Genomic DNA, 27,996 nt, shown 5'->3' with positions numbered 1-27,996 from the left:
ATAAAGGAACAACAGATTCATTCATTAATTTATTTAAGTTAAGATCCAGTACACAGGTGATTTTCACAGTGCATGTTTACAATGCAATCCAGTGTTCAGATAAACTATATCCCGATTACAACAGCATGAACATTCAGAATGAAAGAACAAGAACAGATCATTTGGTCAGTTTCTTCACCAGCTCCAGCTCTTCCACTGGTTTCCACTGCTGGTTGATGTACATGAGCTGAACGGAGACAGAAACAACCTGTTGGAGATTATCAGCTTTACATGAGCTTCCAGATGAAACTAAGGGTACTTTAAATGTCTAAAGTCAACAGGATGGTGTTCATCCTCAGAGCATCTCAAAGGTCATCACTATTCACTCCAAACTTATCTGATATTATTAGTGGTGCTTGCCATAGGCAAAGCATCACTATTACTATCTCACATACTTATTCTTCTTCTTCTTCTTCTTCTTCTTCTTCTTCTTACTTCTTCCGTACGTTTTTCGGCGCGTAACTAGTCCCGCAGTTTTTGTCGTAGACCCTCGAAACGAAGTCAAATCGTGCGTCCTATATAGACTCGGTGTGCTATGACTTTTATAAGGGATCGGGGGTACGATGATGTCACACGGGGCAAAAAACCACCCCAAAATTTACAACGACAATGCATTACGGCCAACTTTAACGGGACATAGCGCAGACCCAGAATTTCGTAGAAACACGTGATTCACTACAACTGGAGAGGCTGTCAAGCTGTGCAAGAACACATCTCGCAATGGGGTATAAGTTGTACCCCTGGGGCGCAAATGCCCCTCTTTCATTCAAATTTTGGCACGCCCCGCGTCCCGCAATTTTTGTCGTAGACCCTCGAAATGGGCGTCAAATTGTGTGGACAATACGGGAATGTAGATCCCCGACTTTTATAAGCGATCAGGGGTACGATGATGTCACCTGGGGTAATAATTCGGCCCCAAAATCCCATAGACAACGCACTGGGGCGAATTTTGACGGGACGTAGCGCCAAGCAAGAATTTCGTAGAAACACGTGATTCGCCACATCTGGGGAGGCTATCAAGCTGTGCGAGAAGACTCCTCGCAATGGGGTAAAAGTTGTACCCCTGGGGTGCAAGAGCTCTCCAAATTTGCCCCATTGACTTTCTATGGTAAGGGACGTCCCATGAAAACCCATTGTAATTTACATAGGGATTTTGCATTGGGCATAACTCAGCATCACATTGGCCTAGAGACATGGAGGCGGGCTCATTTTACTCAGATGGCCAATCAGACTCTCCGGATCATCATGAAGGTGTCAAGCCACGCCCTAGCAACCATTTAGGGCACCCTAGCAACTGATCCCATAGACTTCCATTATAAGGGCCCAGATGCATATCTCTGGATCAGAGTGTCATAGAGACATGGGGGCGGACTTCTTTGAGTCGGGGCAGCAAACGCCCAATCATCATTCAACATTGACACTCCCTAGCAACCAAACAGAGTACCCTAGCAACCCAAAGCCACACAGGCATATCTTCAGACCTGAATGTCACAGAGACATGGGGGTTGGTTTATATCACTCATACTGGCAACTACAATTTACAGTGTCGTCATTGGCCACTCCCTAGCAACCAAACAGAGTACCCTAGCAACCCGAAGCCACACAGGCATATCTTCAGACCTGAATGTCACAGAGACCCCAGCCAACATGCATATGTGGGGCCCACATGGTTTATGCTTGGGCTATATGGGTACCAAGTGGGCATGGTCCCAAAATGGGCATCTTATCTGGGGCCCACTTGAGGTAGCTAAGTAGGTCCCACATGGGTCAAAAGAGGTGGGCTCCCCATGTGGGTCCCAGCTGGGTCACTAATGAGCAATGAGCATATGGGCTCAAAATGGTCTATACAAGTGGGGCCCATATGGGTTTAACATATGGGTCAGTCATGGGCAAACTCAATCAATCCCATACAGGCTGCCTACATGGGGCCAAGGTAGTACCCATATAGTTACCGTCTATATGGTTTAAGAATGGGGAAACACATACGGGGCCCGCTTTGATGAACCATATGGGTTTGGCATGGGCAAACTCAATCAATCCCATACAGGCTGCCTGGATGGGGCCAATGTAGTACCCAGATAGTTACCATCTATATGGGTTCAAAATGGGGAAACACATATTGGGCCCACTTTGATAAACCATATTGGTTTGGCATGGGTAACCTCAAACAATCCCATATAGGCTGCCTACATGGGGCCAAGGTAGTACCCAGATAGTTAACGTCTATATGGGTTCAGAATGGGGAAACACATATGGGGCCCGGTTTGATAAACCAAATGGGTTTGGCATGGGCAAACTCAATCAATCCCATACATCCTGCCTAGATGGGGCCAATGTAGTACCCAGATAGTTACCATCTATATGGGTTCAAAACGGGGAAACACATATGGGGCGCACTTTGATAACCCATATGGGTTTGGCATGGGCAAACTCAATCAATCCCATACAGGCTGCCTAGATGGGGCCAATGTAGTACCCAGATAGTTACCATCTATATGGGTTCAAGACGGGGAAACACATATGGGGCCCACTTTGATAACCCATATGGGTTTGGCATGGGCAAACTCAATCAATCCCATACAGGCTGCCTAGATGGGGCCAATGTAGTACCCAGATAGTTACCATCTATATGGGTTCAAGACGGGGAAACACATATGGGGCCCACTTTGATAACCCATATGGGTTTGGCATGGGCAAACTCAATCAATCCCATACAGGCTGCCTAGATGGGGCCAATGTAGTACCCACATAGTTACCATCTATATGGGTTCAAAACGGGGAAACACATATGGGGCGCACTTTGATAACCCATATGGGTTTGGCATGGGCAAACTTAATCAATCTCATACAGGCTGCCTAGATGGGGCCAATGTAGTACCCAGACAGTTACCATCTATATGGGTTCAAAACGGGGAAACACATATGGGGCCCACTTTGATAACCCACATGGGTTTGGCATGGGCAAACTCAATCAATCCCATACAGGCTGCCTAGATGGGGCCAATGTAGTACCCACATAGTTACCATCTATATGGGTTCAAAACGGGGAAACACATATGGGGCCCACGTTGATAAACCATATGGGTTTGGCATGGGTAAACTCAATCAATCCCATATAGGCTGCCTACATGGGGCCAAGGTAGTACCCAGATAGTTAACGTCTATATGGGTTCAGAATGGGGAAAAACATATGGGGCCCGGTTTGATAAACCATATGGGTTTGGCATGGGCAAACTCAATCAATCCCATACAGGCTGCCTACATGGGGCCAAGGTAGTACTCAGATAGTTAACGTCTATATGGGTTCAGAAAGGGGAAACACATATGGGGCCCACTTTGATAAACCATATGGGTTTGGCATGGGCAAACTCAATCAATCCCATACAGTCTGCCTACATGGGGCCAATGTAGTACCCAGATAGTTACCATCTATATGGGTTCAAAACGGGGAAACACATATGGGGCCCACTTTGATAACCCATATGGGTTTGGCATGGGCAAACACAATCAGTCCCATATAGGCTGCCTACATGGGGCCAAGGTAGTACCCAGATAGTTAACGTCTATATGGGTTCAGAATGGGGAAACACATATGGGGCCCGGTTTGATAAACCATATGGGTTTGGCATGGGCAAACTCAATCAATCCCATACAGGCTGCCTACATGGGGCCAAGGTAGTACTCAGATAGTTAACGTCTATATGGGTTCAGAATGGGGAAACACATATGGGGCCCACTTCGATAAACCATATGGGTTTGGAATGGGCAAACTCAATCAATCCCATACAGTCTGCCTACATGGGGCCAATGTAGTACCCAGATAGTTAACGTCTATATGGGTTCAGAATGGGGAAACACATATGGGGCCCGGTTTGATAAACCAAAAGGGTTTGGCATGGGCAAACACAATCAGTCCCATACAGTCTGCCTACATGGGGCCAATGTAGTACCCAGATAGTTAACGTCTATATGGGTTCAGAATGGGGAAAAACATATGGGGCCCGGTTTGATAAACCATATGGGTTTGGCATGGGCAAACTCAATCAATCCCATACAGGCTGCCTACATGGGGCCAAGGTAGTACTCAGATAGTTAACGTCTATATGGGTTCAGAAAGGGGAAACACATATGGGGCCCACGTTGATAAACCATCTGGGTTTGGCATGGGCAAACTCAAATTAATCCCATACAGTCTGCCTACATGGGGCCAATGTAGTACCCAGACAGTTACCATCTATATGGGTTCAAAACGGGGAAACACATATGGGGCCCACGTTGATAAACCATATGGGTTTGGCATGGGTAAACTCAATCAATCCCATATAGGCTGCCTACATGGGGCCAAGGTAGTACCCAGATAGTTAACGTCTACATGGGTTCAGAATGGGGAAACACATATGGGGCCCGGTTTGATAAACCATATGGGTTTGGCATGGGCAAACTCAATCAATCCCATACAGGCTGCCTACATGGGGCCAATGTAGTACCCAGATAGTTAACGTCTATATAGGTTCAGAATGGGGAAACACATATGGGGCCCGGTTTGATAAACCATATGGGTTTGGCATGGGCAAACTCAATCAATCCCATACAGGCTGCCTACATGGGGCCAAGGTAGTACTCAGATAGTTAACGTCTATATGGGTTCAGAATGGGGAAACACATATGGGGCCCACTTTGATAAACCATATGGTTTTGGCATGGGCAAACTCAATCAATCCCATACAGTCTGCCAACATGGGGCCAATGTAGTACCCAGATAGTTAACGTCTATATGGGTTCAGAATGGGGAAACACATATGGGGCCCACTTTGATAAACCATATGGGTTTGGCATGGGCAAACTCAATCAATCCCATACAGTCTTCCTACATGGGGCCAATGTAGTACCCAGATAGTTAACGTCTATATGGGTTCAGAATGGGGAAACACATATGGGGCCCGGTTTGATAAACCATATGGGTTTGGCATGGGCAAACTCAATCAATCCCATACAGGCTGCCTAGATGGGGCCAAGGTAGTACTCAGATAGTTAACGTCTATATGGGTTCAGAAAGGGGAAACACATATGGGGCCCACGTTGATAAACCATCTGGGTTTGGCATGGGTAAACTCAAATTAATCCCATACAGTCTGCCTACATGGGGCCAATGTAGTACCCAGACAGTTACCATCTATATGGGTTCAAAACGGGGAAACACATATGGGGCCCACGTTGATAAACCATATGGGTTTGGCATGGGTAAACTCAATCAATCCCATATAGGCTGCCTACATGGGGCCAAGGTAGTACCCAGATAGTTAACGTCTACATGGGTTCAGAATGGGGAAACACATATGGGGCCCGGTTTGATAAACCATATGGGTTTGGCATGGGCAAACTCAATCAATCCCATACAGGCTGCCTACATGGGGCCAAGGTAGTACTCAGATAGTTAACGTCTATATGGGTTCAGAATGGGGAAACACATATGGGGCCCACTTTGATAAACCATATGGGTTTGGCATGGGCAAACTCAATCAATCCCATACAGTCTGCCTACATGGGGCCAATGTAGTACCCAGATAGTTAACGTCTATATGGGTTCAGAATGGGGAAACACATATGGGGCCCGGTTTGATAAACCATATGGGTTTGGCATGGGCAAACTCAATCAATCCCATACAGGCTGCCTACATGGGGCCAATGTAGTACTCAGATAGTTAACGTCTATATAGGTTCAGAATGGGGAAACACATATGGGGCCCGGTTTGATAAACCATATGGGTTTGGCATGGGCAAACTCAATCAATCCCATACAGTCTGCCTACATGGGGCCAATGTAGTACCCAAATAGTTAACGTCTATATAGGTTCAGAATGGGGAAACACATATGGGGCCCGGTTTGATAAACCATATGGGTTTGGCATGGGCAAACTCAATCAATCCCATACAGGCTGCCTACATGGGGCCAATGTAGTACTCAGATAGTTAACGTCTATATGGGTTCAGAATGGGGAAACACATATGGGGCCCACTTTGATAAACCATATGGGTTTGGCATGGGCAAACTCAATCAATCCCATACAGTCTGCCTACATGGGGCCAATGTAGTACCCAGATAGTTAACGTCTATATAGGTTCAGAATGGGGAAACACATATGGGGCCCGGTTTGATAAACCATATGGGTTTGGCATGGGCAAACTCAATCAATCCCATACAGGCTGCCTACATGGGGCCAATGTAGTACTCAGATAGTTAACGTCTATATGGGTTCAGAATGGGGAAACACATATGGGGCCCACTTTGATAAACCATATGGGTTTGGCATGGGCAAACTCAATCAATCCCATACAGTCTGCCTAGATGGGGCCAATGTAGTACCCAGATAGTTAACGTCTATATGGGTTCAGAATGGGGAAACACATATGGGGCCCACTTTGATAAACCATATGGGTTTGGCATGGGCAAACTCAATCAATCCCATACAGTCTGCCTAGATGGGGCCAATGTAGTACCCAGATAGTTAACGTCTATATGGGTTCAGAATGGGGAAACACATATGGGTCCCACTTTGATAAACCATATGGGTTTGGCATGGGCAAACTCAATCAATCCCATACAGTCTGCCTACATGGGGCCAATATAGTACCCAGATAGTTAATGTCTATATGGGTTCAGAATGGGGAAACACATATGGGGCCCGGTTTGATAAACCAAAAGGGTTTGGCATGGGCAAACTCAATCAGTCCCATACAGTCTGCCTACATGGGGCCAATGTAGTACCCAGATAGTTAACGTCTATATGGGTTCAGAATGGGGAAACACATATGGGGCCCGCTTTGATAAACCATATGGGTTTGGCATGGGCAAACTCAATCAGTCCCATACAGTCTGCCTACATGGGGCCAATGTAGTACCCAGATAGTTAACGTCTATATGGGTTCAGAATGGGGAAACACATATGGGGCCCGCTTTGATAAACCATATGGGTTTGGCATGGGCAAACTCAATCAGTCCCATACAGTCTGCCTACATGGGGCCAATGTAGTACCCAGATAGTTACCGTCTATATGGGTTCAAAACGGGGAAACACATATGGGGCCCGGTTTGATAAACCATATGGGTTTGGCATGGGCAAACTCAATCAATCCCATACAGGCTGCCTACATGGGGCCAATGTAGTACCCAGATAGTTAACGTCTATATAGGTTCAGAATGGGGAAACACATATGGGGCCCGGTTTGATAAACCATATGGGTTTGGCATGGGCAAACTCAATCAATCCCATACAGGCTGCCTACATGGGGCCAATGTAGTACTCAGATAGTTAACGTCTATATGGGTTCAGAATGGGGAAACACATATGGGGCCCACTTTGATAAACCATATGGGTTTGGCATGGGCAAACTCAATCAATCCCATACAGTCTGCCTACATGGGGCCAATGTAGTACCCAGATAGTTAACGTCTATATAGGTTCAGAATGGGGAAACACATATGGGGCCCGGTTTGATAAACCATATGGGTTTGGCATGGGCAAACTCAATCAATCCCATACAGGCTGCCTACATGGGGCCAATGTAGTACTCAGATAGTTAACGTCTATATGGGTTCAGAATGGGGAAACACATATGGGGCCCACTTTGATAAACCATATGGGTTTGGCATGGGCAAACTCAATCAATCCCATACAGTCTGCCTAGATGGGGCCAATGTAGTACCCAGATAGTTAACGTCTATATGGGTTCAGAATGGGGAAACACATATGGGTCCCACTTTGATAAACCATATGGGTTTGGCATGGGCAAACTCAATCAATCCCATACAGTCTGCCTACATGGGGCCAATATAGTACCCAGATAGTTAATGTCTATATGGGTTCAGAATGGGGAAACACATATGGGGCCCGGTTTGATAAACCAAAAGGGTTTGGCATGGGCAAACTCAATCAGTCCCATACAGTCTGCCTACATGGGGCCAATGTAGTACCCAGATAGTTAACGTCTATATGGGTTCAGAATGGGGAAACACATATGGGGCCCGGTTTGATAAACCAAAAGGGTTTGGCATGGGCAAACTCAATCAGTCCCATACAGTCTGCCTACATGGGGCCAATGTAGTACCCAGATAGTTAACGTCTATATGGGTTCAGAATGGGGAAACACATATGGGGCCCGCTTTGATAAACCATATGGGTTTGGCATGGGCAAACTCAATCAGTCCCATACAGTCTGCCTACATGGGGCCAATGTAGTACCCAGATAGTTAACGTCTATATGGGTTCAGAATGGGGAAACACATATGGGGCCCGCTTTGATAAACCATATGGGTTTGGCATGGGCAAACTCAATCAGTCCCATACAGTCTGCCTACATGGGGCCAATGTAGTACCCAGATAGTTACCGTCTATATGGGTTCAAAACGGGGAAACACATATGGGGCCCGGTTTGATAAACCATATGGGTTTGGCATGGGCAAACTCAATCAATCCCATACAGGCTGCCTACATGGGGCCAATGTAGTACTCAGATAGTTAACGTCTATATGGGTTCAGAATGGGGAAACACATATGGGGCCCACTTTGATAAACCATATGGGTTTGGCATGGGCAAACTCAATCAATCCCATACAGTCTGCCTACATGGGGCCAAGGTAGTACCCACATAGTTAACGTCTATATGGGTTCAAAACTGGGAAACACATATGGGGCCCGGTTTCATAAACCATATGGGTTTGGCATGGGCAAACACAATCAGTCCCATATAGGGAGCCCACATGGGGCCAAATTGGTACCCACATAGTTAATTGATAGTTACCAAAAAATAACTACAATACTTATATTTTTTTTTCATTGTAAAACCATTATAAATTTTCATAAGGGACATGGGGTCCTCTTGGCCAAACCAAATATGATTCTAACCCTAATCAAACATGACTGTGTCTAATTTACAAATAGTTTGGAGCATTATGATTAGCTTTTGGTTAGAGCCGTGTTTGGTTAGAGTTAGAACTAAACTCAGCAAGACAATCGTCACAATTCTGTCGTCATTTGCTCATTCTCTGTTCAAAACCTGCATGAAGTCTTTCTTCTGTTGAACATTATCTAAATTATTTTTGAAATAGTTATTTTAAAGAATGTTGGAAGCCAGTTGCTGGACACATCTTGGGAAATAAAAATTAATAAATAAAAAGGCTATGGAAGTCATTGGGGGCCAGAAACTTTTTGTTAAGATAATTTCCCAAAATATTTGTGTATATTGTTTTTATTACACAGAAAAAATTAATACAGGTTTAGTACAACTTAAGGTGAGGTAATGATAGCAGAATTTTGGAGCTGAAGAACCCAGCTGGTACAGGCAAACCAGGTCAAACCTGGGTGTGGTCAAAAATGTCCTGCATAGCACATGTCTTTTGATATCTGAAATTGGGCAAATGACCTGTACACTCATAGGACATTACATATTCAAAGTGTCAGTTTTTAGTGGTCTGATTTTGTGAGTTACAGCACAATGCTTATCACAATAGATGTTTTTATATAAGAAAAAAATAAGGAAAACTGTGCACTTTAATGAAAAGGTTAGAGATTACTAATTATCTCTAAATAATGGGATAACATATTTGGATTGTAATCGCTTTGAGACGGGTAGAAGAAATCAAACCCTCTAGCAGCTTGTCATGTGCCCTGATTTAGTGAAACTCCCCCAGTTTTATGGTCAGTCGGAGTGACAAATGCATTTCTAGAGATATTCTTTTAAATTTTGTAAGGTCATCAGTTCATATAATAAAATAGCCCAAGTAAAGAAAGATATTATGGAATTTTATGTTTCTGAAATGTATCATTAGCTTTTTTTTATTTTATGTCCCAGCACATGACAAACCATCAAAGTTATAAAATGGTTTGCTAAATGATTGAAAAGGGTTAACAAAAATACTTGTAAATCAAAGTTGATTTTTTTTTTTACATGATACACTATTGCCAGTATTTTCTCCCTTCTAATGAACAGGTTTGACTACTTTAGTAATTTCCATTAGAACAAACTTAATGTTTAAGCATAAAATGATATTATAGGGAATTGTGTGCTTCTAATTTTATAGCAACAGTTTGGACAGGAGCCTCTTCAATTGTAAGATGACAATGCCTTTGTGTATAAGGCAAGGTTCAAACCGAAATGACTGATTCAGTCAGTGTGGAAGAACTTGACTGGTCTGCATAAAGCCAAGTCCTAATCCCAGTTGAACACCTCTGGACTGATTTTTAAATGACCTTGAGCCAAAAACTCATCGCCAAACACCAATGACTTGTACAAACACCACATGGACAAAAGTATTAGGACACCCCTTCTTTAAAACAGAAATAGGCACTTCTAAAACTGTGGCAACAAAAATGGGAACATAATTAATGTAGCCTATTTAAAAATTGTATTTTTATCTCTGTTGAAAAAGTTTTGGATTTGTCCAAAATGACTGTACCGATATGTACAAGTCATCGGTGTTTGGTGATAACTTTTTGGCTCAATGTCTGCATTTAAAGTCACACCGAGGTGTTCAACTGGGATTAAGACTTGGCTTTATGCAGACCAGTCAAGTTCTTCCACACTGACTGAATCAATCATTTCAATTTGAACCTTGCCTTATACACAAAGGCATTGTTATGTTAAAACTGTTGCTATTAAAATTAATTCCCTAGAATATAATTTTATGCTTAAACATTAAGATTTGTACTCATGGAAATTACTAAAGTAGCCAAACCTGTTCATTAGAAGGGTACTTTTGGCTATATAGTGTATGTATTTTGAATCAATATCTTTGTTTTGATTTTGTGGACCTACAATTTTGTGAATGGCTACAACTGCATTTTTATTTCATACACTGAAAACAAATTTTGAACAACTATTAAAATAATACAGCCTACAAATAACACTAAACACACATATTTCTTTAAAAAAAAATCTTTATCTTGCCATTACCACGCTGGTTGTATAACCTTGCTGGAGGGATCATGATTGGTTAAGCTGACTGCCATCTGACAAGTAACTGGCCAATGACAGCTGTGCGCGCCTTTACTGGTCAAGTTTGAAAATACGTTAGTTTGTTACATTTTTATTTTAAATTAACTCGCGTTGTGACATGTGGAGAACAAAAGCTGGAATGTGAACACAGAGGAAGACCGGACTGGATCTGTGAGGTCCTGCAAGCAGATTGCTGATATCAGGTAAGGGAACATATTTCAGTCTTTCTAGCTTTATGTTCTTTCTGTGTAAATTCCACATGAGGTAACAGACGCACTATGACTTGCATCTGTGCTTCATCAAAGATGTTACACCAGATGCTAATCGCGATTAGCATATTAGCACGTATTTGTAGCCCCTGATATTGCTATGTGTTATAGATAGGCTACGAATGTTGTCAGCTAATTTAAACGCAATGCATGAGAAGGAGCAATGAGTACAGTGATGAAAGTGCTATTAAAGCTCGGAAACACAGGAATCTAACTATAAAACACAAACTGCTACCAATAACATTATTTTTAATCTTTGATTCTAAATCTTTCATGGGATTAAAATATAAAAGTATGGTTCTTCTCATAATCAAAAATACATTTGTAAGACATTTGCCCCACTGATTATCAATATGACTAACTTTTTTATTCTTTTGTCTTTCTTCATCTGAGATAACAAATACGGAGAACATGCTACCATCATCAGTCCTTTAGTTGTTTCACTACAAAAAATATTATGAGTCCTTCATGAGCCTTAAATGGGTCTGGATAAATGCAGCTGCAGGTAAAATTATGTTAAGTTTTGGTTTGATTTGGGTGCACTAATTTTTAAGCTACAATTGTGTTTACCTTGTTTTGATACATTTATAAAAAAGAGTCTATTGTTGTGAATCCAGTGTCTTTTTGGGGATTCACATTTTTTCTTTTTGGATTGCCATGAGTTAGGCATATTCTTACATTTTTAATTATATAATAACTAACAGTCTCAAAGCTGACTGTTCATGTTTTCTGAATGATTTATAGTGGCAAATGTTGGTACGATTGAAAAACATTTTGTATAAGAGTTCAAAAGAATTTTAAAAGTGAAATCTTTATTTTTAAGGACTTATCAGCCCACCCCAGACCGACTGAGGATTCAGCTGATTACTGGCAATTTAGTGGAGGGCTCTTCTTTATCTGCTACACTCCACTAGAACTTCTGGTATGGATTTATTAACTATTTGCAAAGTTTTGATTTGATGTAATTTAATAAAATGTACTTTTTAATTTACTTTTATGTCCTATTTAAATTTGTTTTTACATAATTTACTTAATACAGTGTGCAGTTAGGATTCTGAATTATGTGTAATGATTTAAATTCTAAACTGACTCTAAAAATTAATTTGCCAGAACCTACAATTACGTGTTATTTTATTTTTTATTTTATTATTATATATTTTTTTGTTAAATCTTCAGGTAGTAAAAAAAAAAAAAAGTTTTAGTATTTTAGTTTATCTAAGAGCTCTAACTTATGTTATTAAAACTGTAACCCTTAAGTCGATCCATCCTGGAAATTTAAGAATGGTCCAAATTTGTGATCAACTCAGTTGTTTTCCAACGGCACAAAGAAGAATATTTTAAAATTTCTATTTTAAATCACTCATAAATCATCAGCATTAATAATATTAATAATAATAAAAAATACTTAAAAGGGATAGTTCACCCAAAAATGAAAATTTGATGTTTATCTGCTTACCCCCAATGCATCCAAGATGTAGGTGACTTTGTTTCCTCAGAAAAACACAAACGAAGATTTTTAACGAAAACTGGTGCGGTCTGCCAGCCTTATCATGGACGTGGATGGGCACCAAACCTTTAAAAGTAAACAAAAACATGCACAGACAAATCCAAATTATACCCTGCGACTCGTGAGGATACATTGATGTCCTAAGACACGAAACGATCGATTTTTGTTAGAAACTGAACAGTTTTTATATCATTTTTTACCTTTGATACACAGCCACGTCCATCTGTCCTGAGCACGGGCTCATCATCCGGATCGTTATTCGTGTAGCGCTCTGGCATAGTATACACAAACACCGGAAGCGATCTGTCGCATGAATACAACACTCATTGTTTCCACAGTGCTCAGAGATTGTGGCTATAGCGGCTATTCAAAATGGTAATTACTTGCGCGTATCCTGATTGTTCAAACCGATTTAAAACTCATCCGGGACTTGTACTGATTTCCCCTTACGGCGTTTGCGTATTCTTCGCCTGAGCGCGAGCACATGTAACGTAACTGATGCCAAACTCGTGCTCAGGACAGATGGACGTGGCTGTGTATCAAAGGTAAAAAATGATATAAATACTGTTCAGTTTCTCGCAAAAAACGATCTTTTCGTGTCTTAAGACATCAATGTATCGTCACAAGCCGCAGGGTGTAATTTGGATTTGTCTGTGCATGTTTTTGTTTACTTTTAAAGGTTTGGTGCCCATCCACGTCCATGATAAGGCTGGCAGACTGCACCGGTTTTCGTTAAAAATCTCTGTTTGTGTTTTTCTTAGGAAACAAAGTCACCTACATCTTGGATGCATTGGGGGTAAGCAGATAAACAAATTTTCATTTTTGGGTGAACTATCCCTTTAAGCATTATTTTGTTGGTCGATTCCATCCATGGACATAGAATATAAATGCGAGAATCTGCCTAATAGTAAAATGACAAAGTCTTGATAAAAAAATGTATTATCATTTTTGTTGTTATTATTATTATTATTATTTTCTAAATGGTTAACTCATAACAATAATTGAAGTGGTCCTTTAAAACACATTGCATATTTACAGATCTGGCCATTAAAAATGCGTCTATTTTCACGCGGCAGCCTGCAATTCGGCACGCGTGGGCACGCGTCCTACCGCAGCGGCTTTTTTTGATTTTTTTACAACGTTGTTGCACTTCATATAATATCCACCAGGAGGCGCAAGGAACAACATTCTGTAGCCAAACACCATGGCCAGCTCTAGGGGGCGTTGGTCACAAATACCAGTACCATAGTTCAATGATTCCTCTTTCCTGAAATTATGGTTCAAACCAATAGCAAAAAGATAGCCTATTCATAAGCAGGTGCAGTTGTATTGTTATTTTGTTTTCTTTCTTTGTTTTCCTGACGAACATTTATTAGACTGCATCGGAAATAGAAATGTTAATTTCGGTTATTTTATTTTTCCAACCGACAACTGACGTAAACCGCTAAATTCGTTTTCAGGGATTAATTATACACAAGCAAGAAGCAGCATAAACATCAGAACCTCACGCGCAGAGCTTATGCACAGAGAAAAACCCAATAAACCTATATATAATAATAAATAAAATAGGCCCACATAAGAAATATATGTTTTTCTTTTCTGAATGAATAATAATTTAACAAATTAATAAGTAGCAAGCCTGTATGCAGAATTTTAGGCAATTTCTGTGATGCGCCCTTAAACCAGCATCTTGTTTCCATTATTATTTTTTTTTTACAAATAGCCTACACATCTGTTTTTTTTATTTTTTTATTGTGATTGTACACAAATAACAGAAATATGTAAAATAGCATAGTTTTGAGCAATGCCGTACTCTTGAACGAGTATTGTAAGCTGTATCCACTTTATTAAGGGGAAAAAAAAATCAAGTGATCCTGACGGCGCCGCGGGCAGTTAAATAACTCGACAACTTTCACCTTCACAATAAAATACATTATATATTTCAGCGTTTTAAAGCAACATCAAATTAAGATATGCATGTTTAAGAGGTAGTTCGTCTTTTTCTTTTTCTAAGATACACAATTTTAGATACACTGACAATTAATTTGAGTAGAGACAAATAGAAATGGGAAGGATAAATATAAACTACAGTATTTTTGCGATTTTGGTGCTTAGAAATGTATTCTAAGCGGGCAGCGGGCGAATAATATAGTTAATATAGCGCGGAGCGGGTGGATGCGGAATAAAACCTCGTGGAAGCGGGACTGGAAAAGCACTTTGTTATATCCTATAGAGTATAGACTATTTAGATACTTCATCATCAAGCAAAAATTTATTCATAAGCAGGAGCAGTTTTATTTTATTTTCTTTTTTTCCTGATGAACTTTTATTAGACTGCATTGAAAATAGAAATGTTAATTTCTGTTTTTTTTTTTCAAACGACAACCGACGCGTTTAGTTATTAGCCTATTAACGACCAGATTGTGTTAAATTACATTTAAATTTAAATTGAAACGTGGCTGTGTCACATTAATAACAGCTAAATTCGTTTTGAGGGGTTAATTGTACACAAGCAAAAAGCAGCAGAAACATCAGAGCGTCACGCGCAGATCTTATGCACAGAGAAAACCCCAAAAAAGCTGTATGTAAAATAAATAAAAATGCCCATATGCGAAATATAATTTTCTTAATGAATAATAATTTAACAAAATGAAATAAAATAAAATTAATAAGTAGCAAGCCTATATGCAGAATTGTAGGCAATTTCTGTGATGCGCCCTTAAACTAGCATCTCGTTTCCATTTTTTTTTTAACAAATAGCATACACATCTGTTTTTTCATTGTGATTGTACACAAATAACAGAAATATGTAAAATAGCATAGTTTTGAGCAATCCCGTACTCTTGAAGGAGTATTGTAAGCTGTATCCACTTAATTAAAGGGGGAAAAAAGTTTTCCTGACGGCGCCGCGGGCAGTTAAATAACTCGACAAATTTCACCTTCAGAATAAAATACATTATATATTTCAGCGTTTTAAAGCAACATCAAATTAAGATATGCATGTTTAAGAGGTAGTTCGTCTTTTTCTTTTTCTAAGATACACAATTTTAGATACACTGACAATTAATTTGAGTAGCGAGAAATAGAAATGGAGAGGATAAATATAAACTACAGTTTTTATAGAGTTAAAAATTAATTAGGCTAATTTATTTATTTATTATTATTATTATTATTATTATTATTATTATTTTGATTTGTTTTTGCGATTTTGGTGCTTAGAAATTTATTCTAAGCGGGCAGCGGGCGAATAATATAGTTAATATAGCGGGAGCGGGTGGATGCGGAATAAAACCTCGTCGAATCGGGACTGGAAAAGCACTTTGTTATATCCTATAGACTATACTTCATCATCAAGCATGGGCGTCGGAAGCAAAATAAATGTAAAAATGTAAAAACAGAAAACAATACTTTAGTATATGCCATTTTCTGTAGTCTGGTGCCTTTTATTTAATGTTTCTACACAATGCAAATAGGCCATATTTACAAATATTACAAAAGGCTCTTGTGCAACATTTTCAGTGGCGCAAGTGATAATACGAGTAACATATCGTTTTTGACGCGGGAGACCCGAGTTCGCGTCCGCCTTTTGGTGAAATCATTTTCGAAATCGTCTCCCTTTTCACTTATATCATATCGGAAAGGCATTTGTTTATTTGTAAATTAATGAAATAATTGAAAAGTTGAAATAAAGTATCAATTAGGTCACCTAACTTAAGTGTATCTGAGCACTATACTGTACTTTTAGGAGTGTTAATAATTAATTTTATTATTATTATTATTATTATTATTATTATTATTATTATTATTATTATTATTATTATTGTCTTTAGATTTGTTCTTACATTTTTGATGCTGTACATTAAGATGGCGCACTGCCCATGCAGTTTTTTTTTTTTTTCTTAAAAACTAATTGAAGTGAAAGGGAAGAAACCCATGTAGATTTGGCCTAATGTCCATGTAAATACTATAGCCTAGTATTATATCCTAATTTAGAAAATAATTTAGACAAATAAACAGAAGGCTCACTTTTCAAAACAATAAAGCTTATATGACTGACAACGAATACAGTTGTTAAGTATCAAAAGTGCTCCAGTGAGTTATGCAATTTTTCCCCACCTTTTTTCTTTTTCTTTTTTTTAAAGTGGAAAAGTAGTTCTTCTATTTCGAAGAAGTTCGTTAAGCCTGGAACTAGGCTTAAGTCTGTTCTGGGAAACCAAAGGGAAGTGTTTTTTTTTCCGTTTTTTTTTTCAGTTTTCTGAAAAGTAGCCGTTAATGAGGCATCAGAGTTAAGCGGCATGCAGTATAAAGAGCGAAATGTTTATGAATGGCAGAGTGGGGGTGGGGTGGGGTGTTGAATGCTGTCTGTTGCCTTGTTGTAATCAACATTTGGAGACTATTTTGGGGGTGCTGGGGGCGGATTCCGACTGCATTCAGTTGCATTTCGAATTCAGCATTCAAATGCATGCCAGGGAGAAGGGGAAAGCTTTCCTCACTCGCTCCACTTTTTTCAAAACATTAGTGTCCACGGCCCTGACACCAGTGATGCGCGGGTCAGTGGATAAACAACCCGAAACCGATTGCGTTTTCAACTAACCCGCCCGCAACTCGGACCGCCAAATAAAAAAATAAAATATTGTACCCGACCCGCCTCCTGACCCGTATGTTTAATATTAGAGTGATTATGCTGTGGAGATGCGGTCTGAAATATCCTGACATCTGAAATCCATTGGTGTACAAGCTACTTTAAAATAAAATAATGTGTCCTGTTGTAAAGTCGTTGCCGTATTGTTGTGTACGAAGTTCAGATGTTATTATTTTAAGAAATGTATATTAATATGTTTTAGGATTCTCCTTATTTTTGTTTTAGACATCCATCAATTACGGTGAATAAAAAAATGCCGCGCTGGTGGAAACAAGACTTTCGCTTCTTTTGAGACCGGTGTTCGGACGTTTTTCTAAAAAAAAAAAAAAAAAAAAAAAAAACCTGTCATTTATGGTCATAAAAACAGAAGCTGAACATAATTCAAAACTGTAAAGTATTTGCTGAATAAAGAAAACATGAAGGATGCCGCTTAATATTTGGCTTTTACGTGAACTTTAAAGCTTATCCCTCATTCCATTTGTTTTCTTTGTTTTGTAATTTTATATTATTTTCGTGAAATGTATTTTTGCTCAACATGCATTTCTCGTGGCCACGAGTTTAATGAATAAACAAACCTGCGTGACATTAGTAACCCAGAATTATTTGAGATATTTTATTTTGAGTTAAGAAATTATTATATTAATTGTTATAGAAATTAATACAATATTAAATAATTATATAGGCGATGCTGTATATACTAATGCTGTCTGTGCGCAATGTAGACAGCTTTCACAAGTGTTTACATGTATTACATGTAGGCCTACTTCAAATTAAATAGCCCTGCAAGAAACATTTCATGCATCCCACAATCTTGTCCATTGACTGACCTTCTTTTTTTCCGTAATATTTGTATTATTCGTTTATGTTCGTTATTTTTTCCTTCATTTTGATCTCGTTACATAACATTCTGAACGTAAATGATACTGTAAAGGTTCTATGACTGCGGTTTTTACTGGAATGCAGTTTAAAGCTTAAATTTAACATATATTGTATTTTATTTAGTCTAATTAATAGACAAATAATTGAAGAGTGAATCATTCACGTAGTTTCATTTGGAAATAATTTATCGTCACACAGTAAAATAGGCCTACATTCCTTCTATTAAATAGTCTTTTTTTCGTATTTGTCTTAATATTATTATCATTATCATTAGTATTAGTATTACTAATATTATTTTTATTAGCCTGTTATTTTTGTATATATTTTTATTCCCTTAATTTGGCTCTCTTTAACGTTCATGTAAATGATTCTGTAAATGCTTGACATATGATATGACTGATTTTTACTGGAATGTAGTTTAAAGGTTGAATTGAACATATTTTATTTAGTTTCGTCTAATTAATAGACTAGACTATATAAATACTAAACTGTTTTACTGAGAAATGAATCATCACGCAGTTTCATTTGTAAATGAAAACATGCTCATTTATCGTCACACACGGGGATAAACACAATCAAAAAGTCAAAACGTTATTGGCATAATTGTCAGGCGTTAAAAATAAATAGCCCTAACCAGGTATTGAAATAATAATAACCTATAATAATAATAAATAATAAGTGATTTAGAGCTATCTACTTTTTTCTTTATTGTGAATCGCTTAACCTAAATAACTTTCTGTATATGCTATTTGGCATATATTTAGCAAATATTGTGAACGACAATTATGCCAATAAAGTTTTGACTTTATGATTGTATTAATGCCCGTGTGTGACCATAAACGATTTACAAATGGAACGTGAATGATTCACTCGACAATGAAACACTATAAAGGTTATAATTAGACTAAAAATGAGATTAAGAGATCGAAATTAAGGGGGACATAATGAATATAAACGAATAATAAATTTATTACAGAAAAAAGAGGATCAATTAATGGATAAGACTTTAGGATGCATAAAATGTTTCTTGCAGGGCTATTTAATTTGAAGTACTTATATGTAATATTTATTCTTGATAAACTTTTGAATGCTGTCTACATCGCGCACAGACATTCGCATATACAGCATTGCCTATTGTTAATATATAACTTAATATTGCATTAATTTCTATAACAATTAATATAATCATTTCTTAACTCAAAATAAAAAATATTAACAAACCTATCTCTGATAATCCTGGGTTATGGTTACGCAGGTTTGTTTATGCATTAAACATAACGATGTCGTTACCTCGACAAAATAATCTTGTGGCCACGACATAATATGACATTCCCAGGAATTAATATCTCGTGGCAATGACAAAAAGTAATATGACGTTCCTACGAATTCATTTGTGTGGCCACGACAAACATAAGTGAACCGAAGGTGTCCCCTCCAGGTTACCGTACCCTTTAGTTTGCAGCAATGTTTTCAGCCTGCTCCAGTCCAGTGCGTTACATGACTGCCCCCTACTGATCATGTCTTTCCTATGTCATTGTATTTTCCGTGTTCCCTTGGAATACACCGGCGTCACGCGAGACCACTTTACTTCCCGCGCGCATTTTAAATGGCCAGATCTGTATGCTTCATAAACTGATTTTATCAATAAAAAATTTAATTAGATTAGTTTGAATGAATGAACAGTAATTCTCTATTGATTTCCCTAATGCCCCTCCAATGACACTCCAATTCTATGACAATTTAGAATTATTTTTATAATTATTATTATTTTTAGTATTATCCTGAGTAATAGTTGTTTTTCTTTAATATGTTGTTTTAACATGTAAGTTACATTTTTTTTTTTAACAATTTACTAAACACATCCTAGAAAACCTGTCTATTGGAATAGAATCTGTACAGCTTGTTTTTTACTCTGTTGTTTTCCTTTCTGTAGGTGAGGGCAGTTTCCTTATTTTATGTCATCTTTTTGACAATTATTTTCATTTTAAGCATTAGCCTAATTCAGTCAAGCACAAAAATGCTATTTGTAATTTGATCTTGCATATTCAGTATATTTAAACAAATTTGTTTTGCAGAGGTTCTTAAGAAAGCTGAAATGATTGGCAAGAAGCTGATGGGGATCTCTCAAAATTGGAACAAGAGACGGAGGAGTACAGAGGATGTCTAGAATGCACAAGTGACTGTCTGCACTGTAAGCACAAATGTATCGTTGCTGATGCTTCTAATTGTTTCCCATTTATTTCCTGTTCAAATGTTTGAAGGTTTCAGTAAATATTAGGTCAAATACAGGTTAAAAAAAGTATTAACTTTTACATTATTTTGAACAAGTAGGTTTATAACTTTGAAGAGATGCTCTTTAAAGGACAGTCAGTGGTTACCAAATCTTTTTACCAAAAACAAAAAAAAACTAAACACACAGGGCATCCAAGATGTAGGTGACTTTGTTTCTTCAGATATTTAACTCAAACCCTTGCAGTCTGTCAGCCACATAATAACAGTGGATGGGCTTAGTGCTTGGTTTTACCTTTAAAAGTAAAAAAAAAAAACATGCACAGACAAATCCAAATTACACCCTGCGTCTCATGACGATACATTGATGTCCTAAGACACAAAACAATAGTGTTTTTTTTGTGAGAAACTGAACAGTATTTATATAATTTTTTACCTTTGATACACAGCCACGTCCATCTGTCCTGAGTGTGAGCTCAACCTCCGGCTCATTTCATGTGTACGCTCTCTGGCGTAGTATACGCAAACGTCGTAAGGGGAAATCGGTGAACAGTCAGCAGTCCTGGATGAGTTTGCGCAAACGTAATTTTTAGCTTTCAATCGGTTTGAACAATCAGGATAAATGCAAGTAATTACCATTTTGAATAGCCGCTATACACAAAATCTCTGTGCACTGTGTAAATAATGAGTGTCGTACACACGGGATAGATGACTTCCGGCATTTACGTATACTACGCCAGAACGCGTACACATGTAACGAGCCGGATGATGAGTTCGTGCTCAGGACAGTTAGACGTGGCTGTGTATCAAAGGTAAAAAATTATATAAATACTGTTCAGTTTCTCATAAAAAAACGATCGTTTCGTGTCTTAGGACATCAATGTATCGTCACGAGCCGCAGGGTGTAATTTGGATTTGTCTGTGCATGTTTTTTTTTTTTTTTTTTCACTTTTAAAGGTTCGTGCCCATCCACTGCCATCATATGGCTGACAGACTACAAACAAAGTCACCTACATCTTGGATGCCCTGGGGGTAAGCTGATAAACATCACATTTTCATTTTTGGGTGAACTATCCCTTTAAGACATAAAACGATCGGTCTGTGCAAAAAACTGAACAGTATTTATATTATTATTTACCTCTGATCCACCGGAACGTTCTACTGTCCTGAGAATGTTCACCCAGTCCGTGTGTGATCTATCACACGTATACGTCACTCATTGTTTACATGAGCATATTGGCTTATCAAAATGGTAATTACTTGTGCTTATACAAATTCTGGTAACCGATTAAAAACTAAAAGATTACATTTCCTTGTGTGAACTCATCTGGGAGTATTGACTTTTCACCTACAAAGACAAACTTTTGACTACATTGCCAGAGCATGTTGATGCACCACACGTCAGCTACTGTGAACATGCTCCATTAGGGGTGGGCGGTACACCGGTGTCATAGTCAGCACTGGTGTGACATTGCGCAACGACATGGATTTTCTAATACCGTCAATACCGTAATAAATCAATTATGTGCCTCGAACGGCTGCATTTACATCAATAATAGCTAATTCTAAATAATAAGGCATTACATTTTCTTCAAACGTTCAGTTGTGGTCTGAATACCTGACCTTATACTATATATCTTGTTGTAAATAAAAAAGTAAAACATATTCGTATCAGCTTTGCAGGTGGTAGGTAAAAGGGGAGTGGCCATTAAACGACTGGTGAAACATCGTGAAGAAAGGTCGGGCCTGTAGCCTATACCAGAGGCGGACTTTTCCAGGTCGGCCAGCCGAAGGATTTACACAGCGGATCACAAATTGAGCGGGCGCGAGGCGAACTAATATTGTATATAATTTTCGCACTTTCAATATGCAGGGTATAGAAATCGCTTTTAACTGAGTGCTCGCGCTGTTTTTACTTTTACTTACGATTTTGCGATAACGCACACTCTGTGTAAAGGAGCAGCACATCTTATAATAGATATTTGTCAGTGAGTACAAGATTACAGCAAATTCTCCAGTCTGTTTTTGTCATCTCTCTTTACTTTCGACCCGTGATCATTCAAATCTAAAGGTCATTGTACACTGAGTCCGATTTTCGTATGCGTTTTTTTTTTTTTGTTTTGTTTGTTTTCTCATATTCGCCATCCTTATCAAAATGCTTATTATGGATGCGAACATGCAGAAAATCAAACACGATCCGAATTTTTTTATGACGGACGAAAGTTTCAGAGGCAGTGTGTAAACTCGATTAACATAACCTGTATTTTTTTTAACGTGCAAAAATCTCGGACGAAAATTTCGTACTCATGTGTACAATGACATTAACTCCAGCAGCTGGTGTTGGATGCAGGGTTGCCAAGTCCGCGTTTTTCCCCACAGAATTGGTCTACTTTTAAACTGTTGCTATGGGTTGATTTCCCCCAGTTATTTAAAGGTTTTATATATTGCAGAAATTAAATTTCAATAAAAAATAATTTGTGTTTTGTTGTACACTAAGTAAGATCTTTAGGTTTTTTGCAAAATAAATATGTTGAGAATGGATAATACTCTCCCATGTCTCTTTTTGATAAGGATACATACCATTTACTTATTATATTATAAAAAATATTAACTGTATTCACATACTAAAGGGACAGGACAGGCTACTCCTCCCAAAATGTACCAAAAAAAGTAATACCGTGATATTATACCGTCACCGTTCAAAAGATGAAAAATACCGTGATATTAATTTTAGGTCATATCGCCCACCCCTATGCTCCATACACCTGAATGTTCCGGTGGATCAGAGTTTAATAATGATATAAATGCTGTTCAGTTACATGTACAGACCCATCGTTATGTGTCTCAAGACCTCAATGCATCGTCTCAAGCCACAGTGTTTAATTTGGTTTTGTCTGTGCATGTTTTTTTTTTACTCTTAATGATTTGGTAACTATTGACTGCCATTATATGACTGACAGACTGCAATGGTTTCAGTTAAAAATCTTTGTTTGTGTTTTACTAAGAAACAAAGTCACCTACATCTTGGATCCCCTCAGAGTAAGCAAATGAACATCAAATTTTCATTTTTTTTAGTGAACTATTCCTTTAATCTGACATTAATCTGCTTATTTAAATGCTGTCCTTGTGTGTCTTCAATAAAATTTAAATTTGAAAATATTTTAATCTCACTGTGTGCTTTAATCCTTAAAAATTTATTTGTGTGGTGTTGATATTATTTTAGATGGAACCCAGATGATTGCTAGCTTGGCCCCATGCATAAGTTGCTGGGGCCAGCATGGAACCCATGGACAATCCCAGTTACAGCCCGTATTTCAGCCCATGTAGTAACCTTGTAGTACCCAAATCTGGGAACAAGATGGGTCTTGCGCATGTTGCCCAGTTGGGTCCCACCTAGTGGCAAGTGCAATCTAATTTGAAATCCATGTGGGCCGTTAACATGGGGCCGTTATGGAACCCGCGGACAATCCCATATAGAGCCCATTTTTCAGCCCATTTAAAACCCACATTGGCCCCACATACAAAACTTAGCTGGGTTAAAGCTGGGACCGATGTGGGTCTTGTGCATGTTGCCCAGTTAGGTCCCACCTAGTGGCAAGTGTAGTCCTATATGAAATCCATGTGGGCAGTTAACATGGGGCCATTATGGAACCCGCGGACAATCCCATATAGAGCCCATTTTTCAGCCCATTTAAGACCCACATTGGCCCTACATACAAAACTTAGCTGGGTTAAAGCTGGGACCGATGTGGGTTTTGTGCATGTTGCCCAGTTAGGTCCCACCTAGTGGCAAGTGTAGTCCTATATGAAATCCATGTGGGCAGTTAACATGGGGCCATTATGGAACCCGCGGACAATCCCATATAGAGCCCATTTTTCAGCCCATTTAAAACCCACATTGGCCCCACATATAAAACTTAGCTGGTTTAAAGCTGGGACCCATGTGGGTCTTAAGCATGTTGCCCAGTTAGGTCCCACCTAGCGGCAAGTGTAGTCCTATATGAAATCCATGTGGGCAGTTATCATGGGGCCATTATGGAACCCGCGGACAATCCCATATAGAGCCCATTTTTCAGCCCATTTAAAACCCACATTGGCCCCACATATAAAACTTAGCTGGTTTAAAGCTGGGACCCATGTGGGTCTTAAGCATGTTGCCCAGTTAGGTCCCACCTAGCGGCAAGTGTAGTCCTATATGAAATCCATGTGGGCAGTTATCATGGGGCCATTATGGAACCCGCGGACAATCCCATATAGAGCCCATTTTTCAGCCCATTTAAAACCCACATTGGCCCCACATATAAAACTTAGCTGGTTTAAAGCTGGGACCCATGTGGGTCTTAAGCATGTTGCCCAGTTAGGTCCCACCTAGCAGCAAGTGTAGTCCTATATGAAATCCATGTGGGCAGTTAACATGGGGCCATTATGGAACCCGCGGACAATCCCATATAGAGCCCATTTTTCAGCCCATTTAAGACCCACATTGGCCCTACATACAAAACTTAGCTGGGTTAAAGCTGGGACCGATGTGGGTTTTGTGCATGTTGCCCAGTTAGGTCCCACCTAGTGGCAAGTGTAGTCCTATATGAAATCCATGTGGGCAGTTAACATGGGGCCATTATGGAACCCGCGGACAATCCCATATAGAGCCCATTTTTCAGCCCATTTAAAACCCACATTGGCCCCACATATAAAACTTAGCTGGTTTAAAGCTGGGACCCATGTGGGTCTTAAGCATGTTGCCCAGTTAGGTCCCACCTAGCGGCAATTGTAGTCCTATATGAAATCCATGTGGGCAGTTAACATGGGGCCATTATGGAACCCGCGGACAATCCCATATAGAGCCCATTTTTCAGCCCACTTAAGACCCACATTGGCCCCACATATAAAACTTAGCTGGTTTAAAGCTGGGACCCATGTGGGTCTTGTGCATGTTGCCCAGTTAGGTCCCACCTAGCTGCAAGTGTAGTCCTATATGAAATCCATGTGGGCAGTTAACATGGGGCCATTATGGAACCCGCGGACAATCCCATATAGAGCCCATTTTTCAGCCCATTTAAGACCCACATTGGCCCCACATATAAAACTTAGCTGGGTTAAAGCTGGGACCCATGTGGGTCTTGTGCATGTTGCCCAGTTAGGTCCCACCTAGTGGCAAGTGTAGTCCTATATGAAATCCATGTGGGCAGTTAACATGGGGCCATTATGGAACCCGCGGACAATCCCATATAGAGCCCATTTTTCAGCCCATTTAAGACCCACATTGGCCCCACATATAAAACTTAGCTGGGTTAAAGCTGGGACCCATGTGGGTCTTGTGCATGTTGCCCAGTTAGGTCCCACCTAGTGGCGAGTGCAATCCTATATGATATCCATGTGGGCAATTAACATAGGGCCATTATGGAACCCGCGGACAATCCTACATGGGGCCCATTTTTCAGCCCATTTCAAACCCACATGGGCCCCACATACAAATGTTGGCTGGGACATGGGGGTTGGTTTATATCACTCATACTGGCAACTACACTTTACAGTGTTGTCATTGGCCACTCCCTAGCAACCAAACAGAGTACCCTAGCAACCAATTAGCAAGACCTATATCTTTGTATCAGAATGTCGTATAGACATGGGAGTTGCTACTTTTGACTCATGCTAGCAAACTCTCAACATGCTACACATGCTAGCACTCAATGGCTGCATGCTAATAGCAATTAGCTAAAGGCTAATCAGGCAAAGACCTTTATAACACTACATATTAATGATCTTTGACAAATAGCAACTGCCTACCAATGCCATAGCAACTACCCCGGGTACCTTAGCAACGGCCCTAGCAACCACCCAAGTACCCTAGCAACCGCATAGCAACGGCCCTAGTAACCACCTGAGTACCATAGCAACCGCATAGCAACACCTTAGCAACCACCCTGGTTACCCTAGCAACTGCATAGCAACACCCTAGCAACCACCCTGGGTACCCTAGCAACGGCCCTAGCAACCACCCCGGGTACCCTAGCAACGGCCCTAGCAACCACTCCGGGTACCCTAGCAACCACATAGCAACACCCTAGCAACCACCCCGGGTACCCTAGCAACGGCCATAGCAACCACCCCGGGTACCCTAGCAACGGCCCTAGCAACCACTCCGGGTACCCTAGCAACCGCATAGCAACACCCTAGCAACCACACCGTGTACCCTAGCAACCGCATAGCAACACCCTAGCAACCACCCCGGGAACCATAGCAACGGCCCTAGCAACCATCATGGGTGCCATAGCAACTGCATATCAACACCCTAGCAACCGAGGGCCGAGTTTTGCCACCGCAAGCACCACTCACATTTTCTTCAGGAAATGTACATATCTAGTTGCTGTTTACAATCTACATGCAGCATAAACTATGAATAAAGAGTGTTTATTACCTTTTGTGGTTTTGATGGATCTAATGTCTCCCATGGCTCTGGATTTCCCCTTTTATTTAAACTATAAAATTCAAGAAAATTGAACTTTAGAAATCACCGTACAGCTTTTATGTGACCCTGGACCACAAAACCAGTCGTAAGGGTGAATTTTGTTCAATTTAAGTTTATACATCAACTGAAATAGAACAAAAATTGGATTGAGATACGACTATTTGAAAATCTGGAATCTGAGGGGGCAGAAAAATCTAAATATTGAGAAAATCACCTTTTAAGTTGTCCAAAATGAAGTTCTTAGCAATGCATATTACTATTCAAAAATTAAGTTTTGATATATTTACAGTAGGAAATTTACTAAATATCTTCATGGAACATGATCTTAATATCCTAATGATTTTTGGCATAAAAGAAAAAATTATAATTTTGACCCATACAATGTATTTTTGGCCATTCCTACAAATAAACCTGTGCTACTTAAGACTGGTTTTGTGCTCCAGGGTCACATATTAACTTTTCAGCTGCATATCAGACTTGCTCAGGTAGTTTCATTTTATGTATGTTCAATTTAAAACTTCAATTTTCTCAAGAATAACTAAGTTTAGAATAATAAATAAAACAATAAAGAGATGAATAGAGATTAAAAGCAAAAACCTATTAACTTATTAAACCCAGAAATGAAATAAATCATAATATTAAACCCATAAAAATGATAAGTTTCTCACATGACGTCCGGTTTGGTCAGTAAGAAGTAAATGGAGGCTGTTGCTGCTCCAACTGCAGCAAATCCCACAAACCCGATCAAAGGAATTAACTATGACAACAATCAGTAAATAAACAATTAAACAGAGGTAGGCTACTATATAATAATCCACAGCAGACTGATGAGAGTGATGAAGATGATGATGCAGTCTTCCTCACCTCCTTCTTCTTCTTAAGCAGTTGAAAAAATCCTCCATACATCTTTCACCTGATACACTGAGGTTTCCTAAAAAAGCTAAATTCAGAACATTCCATTCAGATCCAG

The 27,996-nt window shown here is 39.5% G+C and overlaps 1 protein-coding gene across 1 annotated transcript; it reads right to left on the bottom strand.

Moving 5' to 3' along the window:
* Positions 1-16: 16 nt before the first annotated feature.
* Positions 17-27,996, bottom strand: LOC141345232 (normal mucosa of esophagus-specific gene 1 protein-like). The gene is made up of 4 exons (XM_073850121.1): positions 27,891-27,996; positions 27,695-27,783; positions 26,976-27,036; positions 17-226 (listed from the first exon to the last, which is right to left on the bottom strand). Exons 1-4 carry the CDS (start codon positions 27,930-27,932, stop codon positions 158-160), a joined length of 261 nt encoding a protein of 86 aa, XP_073706222.1. The 5' UTR covers positions 27,933-27,996; the 3' UTR covers positions 17-157.

Source organism: Garra rufa, chromosome 11 (genome assembly GCF_049309525.1).
Source record: "Garra rufa chromosome 11, GarRuf1.0, whole genome shotgun sequence".
Lineage (NCBI taxonomy): Eukaryota > Metazoa > Chordata > Actinopteri > Cypriniformes > Cyprinidae > Garra > Garra rufa.
This window is presented reverse-complemented; position numbering and strand designations above follow the sequence as displayed.